At 33.5% G+C, this 13,406-nt stretch overlaps 2 protein-coding genes across 2 annotated transcripts in view; one reads left to right on the top strand and one right to left on the bottom strand.

Annotated features, from left to right (window-relative positions):
- On the top strand, positions 1 to 4,658 carry HELRODRAFT_193524 (hypothetical protein; the record flags this gene model as incomplete). The annotated part of the gene is made up of 9 exons (XM_009028116.1): positions 1 to 462; positions 843 to 1,124; positions 1,459 to 1,552; positions 1,690 to 1,892; positions 2,181 to 2,336; positions 2,842 to 2,888; positions 3,798 to 3,904; positions 3,964 to 4,040; positions 4,579 to 4,658. The coding sequence occupies exons 1-9, from the start codon at positions 372 to 374 to the stop codon at positions 4,656 to 4,658; spliced, it is 1,137 nt and encodes a 378-aa protein (XP_009026364.1). The 5' UTR covers positions 1 to 371.
- A 78-nt stretch (positions 4,659 to 4,736) lies between these two features.
- HELRODRAFT_102544 (hypothetical protein) overlaps positions 4,737 to 13,406 on the bottom strand; it is a 31,838-nt gene continuing 23,168 nt past the window's right edge. The window contains exons 20-36 of the mRNA XM_009028117.1: positions 13,048 to 13,264; positions 12,564 to 12,733; positions 12,201 to 12,377; positions 11,777 to 11,949; positions 11,518 to 11,651; positions 10,907 to 11,241; positions 10,605 to 10,703; positions 10,085 to 10,204; positions 9,670 to 9,824; positions 9,119 to 9,428; positions 8,781 to 8,874; positions 8,243 to 8,319; positions 7,855 to 7,989; positions 7,407 to 7,532; positions 6,720 to 6,874; positions 6,163 to 6,298; positions 4,737 to 5,941 (exon numbers count right to left, since the gene is read on the bottom strand). Of these exons, the coding sequence (XP_009026365.1) occupies positions 5,873 to 5,941; positions 6,163 to 6,298; positions 6,720 to 6,874; positions 7,407 to 7,532; positions 7,855 to 7,989; positions 8,243 to 8,319; positions 8,781 to 8,874; positions 9,119 to 9,428; positions 9,670 to 9,824; positions 10,085 to 10,204; positions 10,605 to 10,703; positions 10,907 to 11,241; positions 11,518 to 11,651; positions 11,777 to 11,949; positions 12,201 to 12,377; positions 12,564 to 12,733; positions 13,048 to 13,264 (2,682 nt within the window). The 3' untranslated portion in view covers positions 4,737 to 5,872. The remainder of the gene's footprint in view (positions 5,942 to 6,162; positions 6,299 to 6,719; positions 6,875 to 7,406; positions 7,533 to 7,854; positions 7,990 to 8,242; positions 8,320 to 8,780; positions 8,875 to 9,118; positions 9,429 to 9,669; positions 9,825 to 10,084; positions 10,205 to 10,604; positions 10,704 to 10,906; positions 11,242 to 11,517; positions 11,652 to 11,776; positions 11,950 to 12,200; positions 12,378 to 12,563; positions 12,734 to 13,047; positions 13,265 to 13,406) is intronic.

Here is a 13,406-nt window from a genome sequence, read left to right on the forward strand (position 1 = left end):
TTATTTGAATACGCCCATTTCTATCTATATTCGCATGTTTCATGTTTAGTAGTCCATTCAGTTGATGCGAATTAAACTTGTCCTGACATGGTAGAAGATTGAGAATATGGGTTATTAAATTAGCAATGCTGTAGTAGTGTTGCCTGGATAATAACTATGTGAATGCCTGCTGCAATCAGCAAATATTAAATAAAGATAACAAGTCGCTTACTTCTTTTATTTTCTTGATATATATATAAATTTTCCCACATGTAAATATAAAAATAATCCTTCAATTCTCTCTTTTTTACATATAAAGTATTTTTATGGGGCACCTTAATATAAGCAGTTAATAATTTTTAATAAAAATTTTCGAATGGATACGTACATGGATGGATAACATATCATTGATCACAGATTTTATCATCTTCATCTTTGCCATTCTCGTCAGCTCTTTTCCAATTGTAGCTTCTAAACCAAATGGTTAGTACATTGTTTTTGTTTGATATTTTTGTCCATTGGACAGTTGATGGTTTTGTTTACAGCTCAGAAACAATAAAATTGTTTTAATCAGTAGCACATTGACTCAGCTCGTGATATTCTGTCAAAAATCATTTTTCAAAGTCCAATCGCTCAGCTATGAGATTAACGTACAAATAAATAGTAGGCATTAAGATGATCAGAAGTGAATAACGTTAACAATAAACTTTATATTAAAATATCTGAATAAAAGCAGTAAAGTATTGAAAGAGAACTAGCCAGTTTCAGTAACATTTCCACTAAAATTTTCAAAAACGCATCTATCTGAAGTCAACTTCACGACTACTATTGAAATTGGCAAACATAAATTACCAAACCCGCAGAGGTTAGAGATTATTGCCAGGGCGAAGTTTTCAGAACCAACTGCTCGAGCGATGAGGTGGTCATAATGAGAAGCGCCGTGTACGGCAGAATGAGGAAAGCCAGATGTGTGAACATCAACATGGGCTACATGGGCTGCCAGGCTGATGTCATCGATCTTGCTGACGTCAAATGTTCTGGGCGGAGGAGCTGCGAGATTACAGTGCCTGATGTGGCCTTCGAATCAAAGGAGCCCTGTCTCGATCTCAAGTCCTATCTCGAGGCTTCGTACGAGTGCAAAAAGGGTGAGAGTGGTTGAATGTCTGCTGAGTTGGAGTCAATTGATAGGATTTTTGTTATTTTTTATTAAAAATTATTGTAATAAAATTATGCATAATCGTTTTTACCAAAAAAATATTTTTATAAGTTTTCATTAAAAACCCTCAAAAATTGTGTTCGATTACATGAATCTAAGAAGAAGTCAAAACTTCCAGAGCTTCTAAAATAACCTTTCAATCAAGATATATTTTCAACGTTTCACATGAAACTAATAAAAAACACGTCAACAACACATAAACATTCAAACAAGTGATTTGAAAAATGTTCAGTGAATTGTAACTCACAAACCACCTTCGCCAGTGATTGCCGTCAACAACAACGACTGCATGAACAATCGACCCTTGGAGACAACGACGACCACAGGAAGCATCGCCAGTGTCACAGCTGCAGAAATGTATTGCGGCATTCGCTCAAGTCCCTGGCTCATTCATGGGTTAAAAGGTCAACAGATCAACTTAACCCTAGTTGATTTTAGTTCTCCGCGAATAAATATATCACACCATCTGCCAAAAATTCTCACAACTCGCACAGCGCGACGAGATATCTAGATGTCAACTGCCAGAAATATGCAACCATCGAGGAGAAAGGTAACGGCGTATTTCAAGATAGGGTTGTTCCTGTGTGCGGTCACAAGTTGCGCTATCAAGAACTCTACACCTCCCGGGGGCACGTTGTCCAACTGAGCCTTGAGGCCCGGCGGGTCAACCCGGATCATTTCCTCATCAATTATGAGAGTAGGTGTTGCTTGTGTTTCAGGGCATTTTCACAAGCGTGAATATTTCAAGTAATTGTTATCTCATCATATCAATATTCTGACTTGAACATATCAAGTTTTTACTATTAGTATTTATAAGTTCACAGAAAAAATTAGGATCCATTTTCATAGATTTAAATTTAAATTTATAAATCAGTGTTTTTAGAAAATATTCATCTAACATAAACTCATATAAATTTACTTTCAAAGTTCATTTTGCACCAACATAGAGCTGAAGTTTCTAAACTTTATTTCCCACAAAACTAAGTATTCGGCTGCGCCGATCCGACGCTTTCGGTTCATTCCTGGTTCAAGAAGGAGTCTCCGAACAAAGCCACCATCAGGTGCAAACCGACCGACGAAAAGTGGGAGGTCACGTGCCAGGGTGGAGTTTGGGTGGGGGCGTATTCTAATTGTTCTGATGGTATGTTCATTCCATATCTGTTCGATGTTGTTTGTTCATTCAGAGTTAATAAAAATGTATGCAATTATTTATTCTAAATAACGTTTTTGCTTTAGTTTTGGATTTTTCAGAAATATTTTTACACCAGTTAACCAAAAACTTGAAAAACCCATCTTTCGTTGTTTGACTGCTACAATTCTTGCGCCCCTCCTGATGCATTCTTTCTATACGCAAGCATGTGTGCAAGCTGAATGTTTGTGAAAATTGATTTCAAGCAGTTCCAACTTCGTACAGATGCACAATACGCTAAATATGAAATATTTACGCATTGGTTTTATTTAAAAATTGTTGATATATTAAGTAGAGCGAGTATAGAAAAACAAAGAAGTATTCTTTAGCCTGCTTTCATTTCTTCTACGCTTTTGTGGCACGACTCATCATTGCTGATACAACGTTTTTAAATTGTAATTGGCAGTTTGAAAAATTTTTTTCAAAAAATAAATTGAATTTTTGTATTATTTCGAAGTCATGATCGGTGAGAACATGGGAAGAGCTTCAATGGAAGATCCAACAGTTGGAAGTAATTAGCTGATGTTCTAAGAAATATGTCATACAAATTTTTAATCATTCATTTCAATTTGAAATCTTTGAATAACTCTTGTTTGGTGAATAATTTCATTTTTTTTTTCAAAAAATTGTTGTTTAATTATCATGTTTGGATACAGAAATGAGAGTTGCAATATAAATATATTAAAAATGATCTATCGGGCTTACACAATAAAGATTTTCAACAATTATTGTTGCTGTGACAGTGCTAATATAAAATAAAATTAAGATCTATATAGCTTCAAACAAATCTGCCCAAAGAAATCATTTAAAAAAGTTAAAAATTCCAAATTTTTCATAAAATATATCTTCAGGAAATTTTTATTTTTGTGATATTTTTTTCGCTTTAGGAAATGTCCTGATAACGATCAGTGTCCTCTTATTGATTTTCGTGGCATTCATCATCATCGTCGTCGTAGTTGTTTGTCGCAGGTACGATGTCGTTGTTATTTTCCATTTTCAAATCATGAAAGTGTAAAGGAATAGGAATTTCATAAGAACTCAAAAAACATTTTCCAACAAAAAACATAAAAAAACCAATTTACTATTAATATCATCACTAAATATGGTTATACTAATCTACGTCCTCCCTGCTTAATGATTTTTCTAAATATTTCAATTTTCATTCGTGTACAATTTTCCAGGTACAACTACCATCATCATCCCCATCATCACCACCATCATCACCAATGTGACTATCCGACACCTGTATCGTTGAAAAGCAAGAGCAGTTTGTACGGAGCCTCGGAAGACGATTTGGACCACCATCACCACCACCACCATCAGCAGCAGCAGCAGCACCACTCGTCATCATCCTCTTACAACGCACGCAGCTTGAGGTACGGCCATCACCACGCGCATCACCATTCGCAACAGTCGCAGCAATACGAAAAGAGTCGTCGATCGGAGTCGCCGTGCTCGCGCGGTGGCTACAGCGATTACAGTGCAGCGAACTACGAGAAGATGGATGACGACCTGGAGGAGTCGCCTCCCCTACCACCGCTGCCTATCAAAACAAAAACGTCCGCGAAAACATCTGCAGTCAATTTGATCACATCTACGGGAGAAAAGGTCACCCACATCTGGGAGATGCCACTGCCTGTGCCTGGGAAATAGATGGTTGTCTTGTTTAGTTATCTGTTTAAATTTTATCTACGGTTGTCCGTCTGTCTGTCTATTACTAATCAATTCGTCTGTCTGCATCATGTCTGTCTAGATTATTTGTGCTGCACGTTGTGTTTTTCTTCATTGTTTTGGAAAATGTATAATTACTCAATACTTCAAATCAACTTATTTGTTCGCATGATACCCATTTTGGACAATTTCTTTAATTGATGAGTAAAATTATTTTAATATGCAATATTTTTTACTACCCTGTGTTTCCTTTTTTTCTTGGTTCTTTTGTCACCTCAGGTTTTTTAATTCTTGATTTATACCCAAGTGTAGTCAATTTTTCCTGACTAAAGAAGCAAAATTTTTGTAAATCTTTCTTACTGCATCACGACTACGACTAACGTGTCATCATGTCTGTATTATTTTTTGTAAATATGGAATTCCTATGAAAAAAATCTCAAAAATTGACCTCCAAACAATTAACAACATCATGATGGGTTTAACTTATTTCTCTGAAAAAAATCCACTTCTAAATTTGTTGCAGTAGTTTGGTTTGATATAGTGCAGAGTTGGGAGCATGGACTGTTAACGTTAGGATTAGGATCACAATTTTTACATCTCTAGAATGTAAATTTCTTCCTAGCTTGAGTTTCTTTTCTGTTAAAATTTTTTAAAATTATTACGTTTTGTAAAAATAAAAAAAACTTTCTGTTAGATTTTATGTAAGTGTAATTTTCCTATCAGCCAATTTATCAAAAACGATTTTTGCTTATTCAGATGCTAATCTGTATGTTTGTTTAGCGTGAATTACATACTGTAAAGAATAAAATAATCAGTATATATATATATATATATATATATATATACATGTAGATATATGTATATATGAATTTATTTATTTACAGATGTGTTTGTTTATGTTTGAATATGTAACAATCTTTTCAAGGAACACAAAATCAACACAACTTTATACAGTTTTTTAAACACATTTTCATTTCAAGTTATTTTTGATTCGCAGCCTTTTTAGCAATTTCGTTTTAATAGCTATGCTATGAATGTCAATGATTTGTAAAGGAAGTTCCTTGTTGTAAATAATCGAAAATATAAAATAAATGTAGTAATAAACGTTTAAAATGAATTAAGTGCTAATTATCCTTATTAAATAGAAACTTTTATAAATCTTTTTTTTTTGTAAATTCGTTTTAACAGTTTAAAAGACGCACATTTTTCAAATACATAATGTCAGTATGGCGATCTGGCAATACATACGTGTTATTTAAACTAAATTAAATAATTTTTTATGTAAGATTTCGAAATTGAAAATTTAACAAAAAAAAAAATGTAATAAAAAGGTGAAGTATGTACAATTTAGTAAAAAATATTATGGTCATAATATTGTCGCGAACTTTGTTGGTGTTGACGGTGTTGTAAAGCTGATTGATGTTCACGCAATTATTGTAGTTCTTAACAATTGTAGTAGTGTGAAAATTAATGTATCGGATGTCATGGACTACTTGTTAACGCTAAGCTGACGACAGTTCAACAAATGCTGGTTTTTAACATCAGTGCAATTATGGTTAACATTAATGAAAACAATTGATCGCGACAATTGAGATAATAATTTTAATACAGGTACTAATGATGGTGTTTAAGATGATAAAAGTGACGTGAATGATGATAATAATGATGATGACGACGACGACGATGATGGTAACAACAGTCTTAAAATGATGCGAGTAAAATTAAAAATGAGACGCTGAAAATGTCCAAAATGTGGATCGACGAGGTTCGTAGAAATTGATGGATATTATGTTTGGAAGGCAGTTTAAATCGTCAGTTCAATTGGTGTAATGGTCAAATGATCCTAAGTACTCTAACGCGGCACGGTAGCAGAAAGAATATTGCTCCTGGCGAAGAATAAAAAATTCTCAAAAATTATAAGTGTAAATTATTTACGATTTTAGTATATTGGTATATCTGATTATTTTGCAGACATCCTCGTTATAAATGGGGTTTATTGACATTAAAACAAAATGAAACAAACTATTACGACTGAAAATAAATGCAAATAATAAAAAATATTAATTTTTTAATTTTAAATAAATAAAAAAAAAATTTATCGGCACACCCCTGTTTGAACAAGTCCAGGTCTTTGCGTCCTGAGAATGTTGACAGTTTGAAACATGTCGACCACCCCTTCAAATCTCATCCTCTCTAGAACAATACTCAACGTTATGAAGACTCCTGTTCTACCCACTCCTGAACTGTTGTGTTAAAGGTTAAAAGATAAAAGGTCATTCCATGCCTGAACTGTGACGTTTAATAAAAGGTTGAAAATCATTCCAAGCCTGAACCGTTGCGTTAAAGGTTAAAAGGTTAAAAGTCATTCTCTATTTTTTGCAGGTAAGACTTTATACACACATATAGCGCGAGTTTAAATGATATTATAAATTTTGAAAATGAAAAAAATATAGATAATACGTCATTTTAAAAAATAACCCAACAAACCGGCCAACTAACTAAAAACATCAACCAACCAGCCAACCAACCAACCAACCAACCAGACAAGCAGCCAACCAACCAACCAACCAGCCAGTCAGCCAACAAACCAATCAGCTAAACAACCAACCAGCCCGTCAGTTAACCAGCCAACCAACTAACCAACCAACCAACTAAAAAACCAACCTGCAGTGGACAGCAATGGGTCCTTCCTGACCAAACTGCTCTTTGGTTTTGTGAACTTGCCCAATAAATTCAATGAAACCATCCCCTGTTGGAGGCACACCATACTCCGGCCAATCTGTCAGTTGGAACTGTCGAACCGTCCTGGATTGTCCGTCCTACGTATTTTTGTGGGCTCACATTTAACGAACAAATAAATCACAACAGAACGTAGTAGATGTAAAAGCAAAAATAAAAGTAGTAAAAGAAGAAGATGAGAGGTGAGAGTAATTATAAGGTTAATAAAACAAAATGGCGCAGTTGTAATGAAAAGTTGATAGATCTGAGGACAGTACCTGGATTAATTAAACCTTATAAGAGAGTTTTTCTCATGGATGAATGAAAGAATGAATGGATGAATGAATGAATGAATGAATGAATAAATGAATGAATGAATGGATGAATGGATGAATGGATGAATGAATGAATGAATGAATGAATGAATGAATGAATGAATGAATAAATAAATGAATGAATGAATGAATGAATGAATGAATGGATGAATGAATGAATGAATGAATGAATGAATGAATGAATGAATGAATGAATGAATGGATGAATGAATGAATGGATGAATGAATGAATGAATGAACGAACGGACGAACGAATAAACAAACGAACGAATGAACAAACGAACAAATGAACGCTAACCCGCGCATCAGTAACTTTAAATTCTCTCAAAATGTACTGTGGCATGTTGTACTCAGCGAGCGGATCGACGACAAAGTACTGATACCTGGCTGACCTCTCGTTTGGCCAGTACTGATGGCACTTCTCCTGTAAAAATTTCCAAATTAATTATAAAAAAAAACTAAAATAAAACTTGAATTTGTTTAGAAAGTTGGTATTGGTAAGTGATGTTAATGAAATGTGGTTAATAAATGAGAATATTTTTTATAGAAATAATTAACTTTTGTCTAAGTTTTTTTTTGGAAAAAGACATTTAATTTATGTAATCTCTATTGATATGGGCTTAGGAACGTTTAAGTTTTACCCGATGTTTTTTCTTTTTAATAATAATAATAATTATTATAATTATAATAATAAATAACAATATTTACACCTAGAATAATAATTATTTAAACCATTCTAATCTTACCCTTCCCTGCTCTTTCAATTTAGTCAACATGACGATGATGTTGCAGTTGCATTCCCACATTGCTCGCCAGAAATCTTCAACAGTCTCCGCGAGAGGACCTTGTGTTGCTATGTAGGCTTTTCTGTATCTGTACCCCTAAAAATTCGTTCATATAAATTTTATTTGTTTGTTTGTGTTTGTTCATTTGTTTGTTTGATGAGGTTGTACAAGGGTAAAAGTGCGTGAAATTGTTAAACTATTATTATTACCATTATTATTATTATTATTATTATTATTATTGTCAGTAGTAGTAGTAGTGTTTTTGTATTTTTATTATCATTCTTATTAATATTTGAGCATTTATACATAGCGTCCTTATACATATGTTCAAAGATGAATTTTAGCTAACGTCTATGAAGTTTGCGTTAATGTAATCCGACCCATCTACCCCTCTTATAGGCTGCAAGCACACTCTTGTTGACTCGACTGTAAATTATGAATTATAAAAAATTTTTATATAATTATAAAAAACATAATAATTATAACTTCATAACGAACTAAAATTGTTTTCAATAATTTTTTTTAATTCTTTCACAGAGAATAACTGATTAAATGAGGCTTGCAAAATAAAACAACTCTGTTTCGCACTCTTAGCATAAATGTGTGAAAGACAAATTTGTAACTTGTGTCAACCGGTCATTTTATTTTGCTTACAATGTGATAACTGCATCTACATATACAATGACCAACAATTTTTTTTTCTGATCTAAATATGAAAAAAAATATGATCCAAATTCTAGAAAGTAGTATGTTGTCTAGATTACAACATTCATTGCTGAAGTAGCCCTTAGTTTGGTGCATGTTCTTACTATATAGAATTATGAAAATTATGAATTAAAATTATAAGAAACGGTGATAAAAAATGTTGTTCACAAATTGTAACTAACGCGGTAACACATTGACCAATCTGTTTTTGTGTTTGTTGCATGACTGATTGGCACTGGCAAACGACAGGGTGGTATTTTTTCCACTGGACAGTTTCTGATTCATTCAATTTTTTTTCAAATATTTTCTGAGAACTTATGTTAAAGAAACAAAAGTTAGGAATAAACTGCTAATAAATTAACATAAACAATTACAGAATTTATAAACTGTTGAAACACATCAATGGAACAATTAAAAATGTAGTTGAGTTTTAAAGGGTTTGAGTTGATGGCCAATAAACTACTAGCTACGAATGAATATATCAATTGATACATCCAGAAAACACGGAAAGTTTAACAACAAAACGCGCCTTGAACTCTGCCTCCATGCCGCTGATGGTAGAAGAAGACGCGGAGAATTGGTTGGCAGGCTCCATAAGCGACTGAATATGAGCAAAGAGATTCCTGGCAGGTACTTCGGTGTTGCCGCAAGTGACCGCTTCTAAAATGGCTGTATGTATGAATACGTACTGATCTTCTGTCTGGACCATGTAGTTTCGTTGAGACCTTAAGCATGTTACATGTCCGTAGATGTCTACGGTTCCTGAATGTTTTATTCTTTCTAGCATGGCGTCTAGTACGATGTAGACTCCCGTTCTTCCGACTCCGGCGCTAAAAAAAGGTGGAAATATAGAATTATGCAAAAATACAAAGTTTTAATGAAATTATATGTGATTGAAATAAATTAAAAAAAAGTTTCTTTTTCACTCTGTTTCATAATTAACAACTCAATATAAAATATAATCTTGTTCTAACTGAAAAATTGCTAAACAGTGATTCAACTGTTATGTCAACAAATTGAAAACCATTTGAAGAGACTAAATGGATATAGGAATTTAAGAAAAATCCCAACCTGCAGTGCACAATTACTGGACCTGACCCATTCAATGTCATGAATTTAACTCTCTTCATGAAGAGTAGAAGTGGTGCAGGGTGGCTTGGTACTCCGTAGTCTGGCCAGGCCGTGAACTGAAAGTGCTTAACTTCACGTTTCTCTGGTGTGAATTCCTAGTTTGGATGTTTCAATTTATTGTAAGAAACTGATTAAATTGTTAATAAATAATTATTTAAGGATTATATAGTAAATAATTATAAAGTTATTAACTAAAGAATATCCAGCCAAATCTTGTTGTCTTGATTATTAAATTAAAATACTCTGAAGACACTTTTACAGTCTACTTATGAGAAGTGCAATACAAATTCAGCAATACATTTTTTTTTGCAATTCAGCAGAAATATTATTGGAAATTTAGATAAGAGTAAAGAACCATTGAGAGCTGGAATGTCCTGATTGTGAACGTAGCCAGCTCAATGACATCAACCAGAGTAACTTGCAGTGATCCGTACATCTCGCTTCCACGTGACGGCCAGTATTGGTCACATTTTATCTGTTCACGTCAAAAAATATTTTGGGAAAATAAATTTATGTTATTCTTTTTGTTTTTTTTTATGCAGTTCATGATGTCGCATTAAGTCTATTTGATATTTCCATATTTTTTATGTGTTATGGTCTTTATATATATATATATATATATATATATATATATATATATATATATATATATATATATATATGAGAGCTTTCCCTTTTGAATTGCAAGACCTATTTTAAAAATGTTTTTAAACTTCATTTTTTATGAATAATTAGATTGAAGTTTAAAATTTTTATTTTTAATTCACATTTCAGGGTGAAATTTGTTGAACAATTTTCAAAAAATTCATACTACAACAGTGCATTTCAATCTCACCTCGATAAAGAAGCATCATCGTCACATCATGCTAACTCACCCGGTTTCTCTCCTCCAGTTTGGTCATCATGACAATGCTTCCAGATTGCTTCTCCCACACCATCCTCCAAAAGTCGCAAAACGTATCGGGCATTGGTCCCTGGGGAATGAATGAATTTTATAAAAATAACTAAAAAAATCATTTACAATCGTAAGAGCTATCATAAGCAAATGCTGATACATCACTCGACAATAGGACTGTAAAGACATTTCATGAAAGAATAACAATAATAATAATAATAATAATACAATGTTTAAATGTGTATTCTAACTTTGCAACAGCTATAAAAGATGGAACAAAACCTGTGTAGCAATGTAGGCATTAGGCTTCCTGAAGCCATCCAGATAATTAGCATTGATGTAATCACTGCCCGCAACTAACTGACCAGGAATGGTAGTAACGAGTGAATGAGTATGGGGCATGGATTGTAACACCACCCTCGAATGATCGTAGGCTATGACGTTGGCGTACCTGTTTTTTGATTTGTTCACCTCGAGGTTCGATGCCTCCCATGTGAACTGTTGACCTGGGTCGATCGATTCGTACTCCAAACTGAATTTCGCGTTGTCATTTGCTCTCAGCTGTTCGATGTGACACTCGAGGTCGGAGATTGCAATTGGTGGATGGCAGAGCATTGCTGGGGACAGATTAGTTTATATGGTGTTTCTACATTTAAAATGTGTAAATATATCAGGATATATTTTACTAATGAACTAATATTTTAAATCACAAAATTTAACAAAATCCTGTTAATATTTCTGCCAAAAGTTCTGTGGCATATATTTTAATTATATTTACTTGTTTTAAAAACAAAATTAATTTCGTTTTTTTCACAATTTTCAACATTTCAGTTAAAGCTATAGCAGATAAAAAATTTTCCGAAAGAAAACAACGAGCACAACTAATGAGAGACCTGGTGACTGGTACTGGACTCTTCTAATTTCAACTGGGTCAACCACACTAGCGGGCACGGGGGCACTCCCGGTTGTCATGACGACCTTGCTGGCGCATGTTGACACACTTTTGTCGTTAATCCTTCGTTTTCTGCTTTTAAAAAACCAACATCATCAATTTCAATTTTCATACAAATAACTAAATCCCGATGTATACGAAACGATATAACTACTATATCTAATTCCGATACATTTGAAACGAAATAGCGAACAGTTCACCTAGCGATGATGATAATAAGGATGACTAGGAGAATGAGGACAACCGCCGCACAGATTGGCGCAACGATCCACAACAAATCGATGCTCTGTCGGCTGTTGTGGTGTGGCCCGCTCACGGATTGGTAGTAAGGATTGGGAAGCAGGGGACGAGAATAAGGAGAAGATATGTGTTTCTAATTCGATAGGAACGGTTGAAGAAATTATAAATAATTTTGAAATGTTTGAAAAATTAATTATAAATATTTTAGAAATGTTTCAAGGTTTATAAATAAATATTATTTAACAGATTAGGTACAAATGTCGAATTATGAATTTCAAAATTAAACTTACCCGCTCAAAAATACAAAGGTCTAAAATATCAAAAAATTAAGGATAAGCAAACAATTTTGTAAAAAAAATAGTTATGCTACTAGGCCTAACTTACATTAGATGCATAGAAAGCCCTCAGAAATGCTACATAGTTGTAGTTCTTTGGTAGAGGTCTGTTGAAAACATCGCCATCGTCATTCTTTCTGCCGTCTCCAATGATGAATTCTGTAGGTAGGTGGTCCCCATCAAATTTGCCTGCTATCCATCCGCTTCGGGGCGAGCCTAGAGATATCTAGCGTTTAGTTTCGTATTATTTTTCACGATGTGGTTGTAAAAATATTTTTACCTCATTTAATTTCATTAACTAGGTATACAAATTTTAACGAGAGAAATCTTACTCAATGAATGGTGATTTAAGAACTTTTGAAATATCACAATCAAAATTAAAAAAAAAATAGATTTTACAAAAAAATTGTACCTCTCGGTTATTAAAATCAAAGGATCTTTTTGTATCAGCAGCATCGGTTGGCAGAACGACCAGCCAGTAGTACAAGACACTGTTTCGTTCCTCATTGGCGGGTTTCAATCCCAGCTTTACCATACTGTCCGATAAGGACCTGATGACTGTTGGAGATTCCAGACTTGAAACTGATGGTAACAGGTCAACATTTAAAAAATGATATTATTGAAATAAAATGTACTTTGATGAATATAATAAGTGAAACATTGAAAAAAAATTTAAGCTGCTTTTGCAGTAGGAGGATTCGAATTCGAAAAGAACCCTTTCTTTTACTTTACACGAATTGATAATATGTTTAATGTCTTGATTCACGCGTATTCAAATGCACTATGTTGTTACTGTTGATAAAACTAAAAAATTCTAAAACAAATAGAAATTGTAAAACAATATTTTTAAAAACAATGTAGCAGTGCAGAATTTTTGGAATAAAAAAAAATCAGACCGTCTTGTGTGGTTTCTATATGAAGAATGTTAGTCGGTCCCCAGCTGCCATCAACGAACTTTGCAGTAATGTTGAATGTGTAGAGAGTTGAAGAGACCAAGTTGTCAATGTGACGAAGTTTTTCCTCTTTCGGAACGATAATTTCACGTCTCACGTCTACCGTCGTCTCCTCCATGCCACTGAAATCTTTTATCTTCCTTATGCCCATGTATTCAATCTGTTTTTCACGTAATTTAGTAAAACATTTTTAACAATTTGCTAATATGTTATTCATCGAAGTTTGATGTTTTTTTTTGCCTATGTTGTACAGCATTTAAAAACAAATTTGTTTTTATTTATCTGAAAACAGCTATGAGTCA

This window comes from Helobdella robusta (genome assembly GCF_000326865.2).
Source record: "Helobdella robusta unplaced genomic scaffold HELROscaffold_53, whole genome shotgun sequence".
Taxonomy (NCBI): domain Eukaryota; kingdom Metazoa; phylum Annelida; class Clitellata; order Rhynchobdellida; family Glossiphoniidae; genus Helobdella; species Helobdella robusta.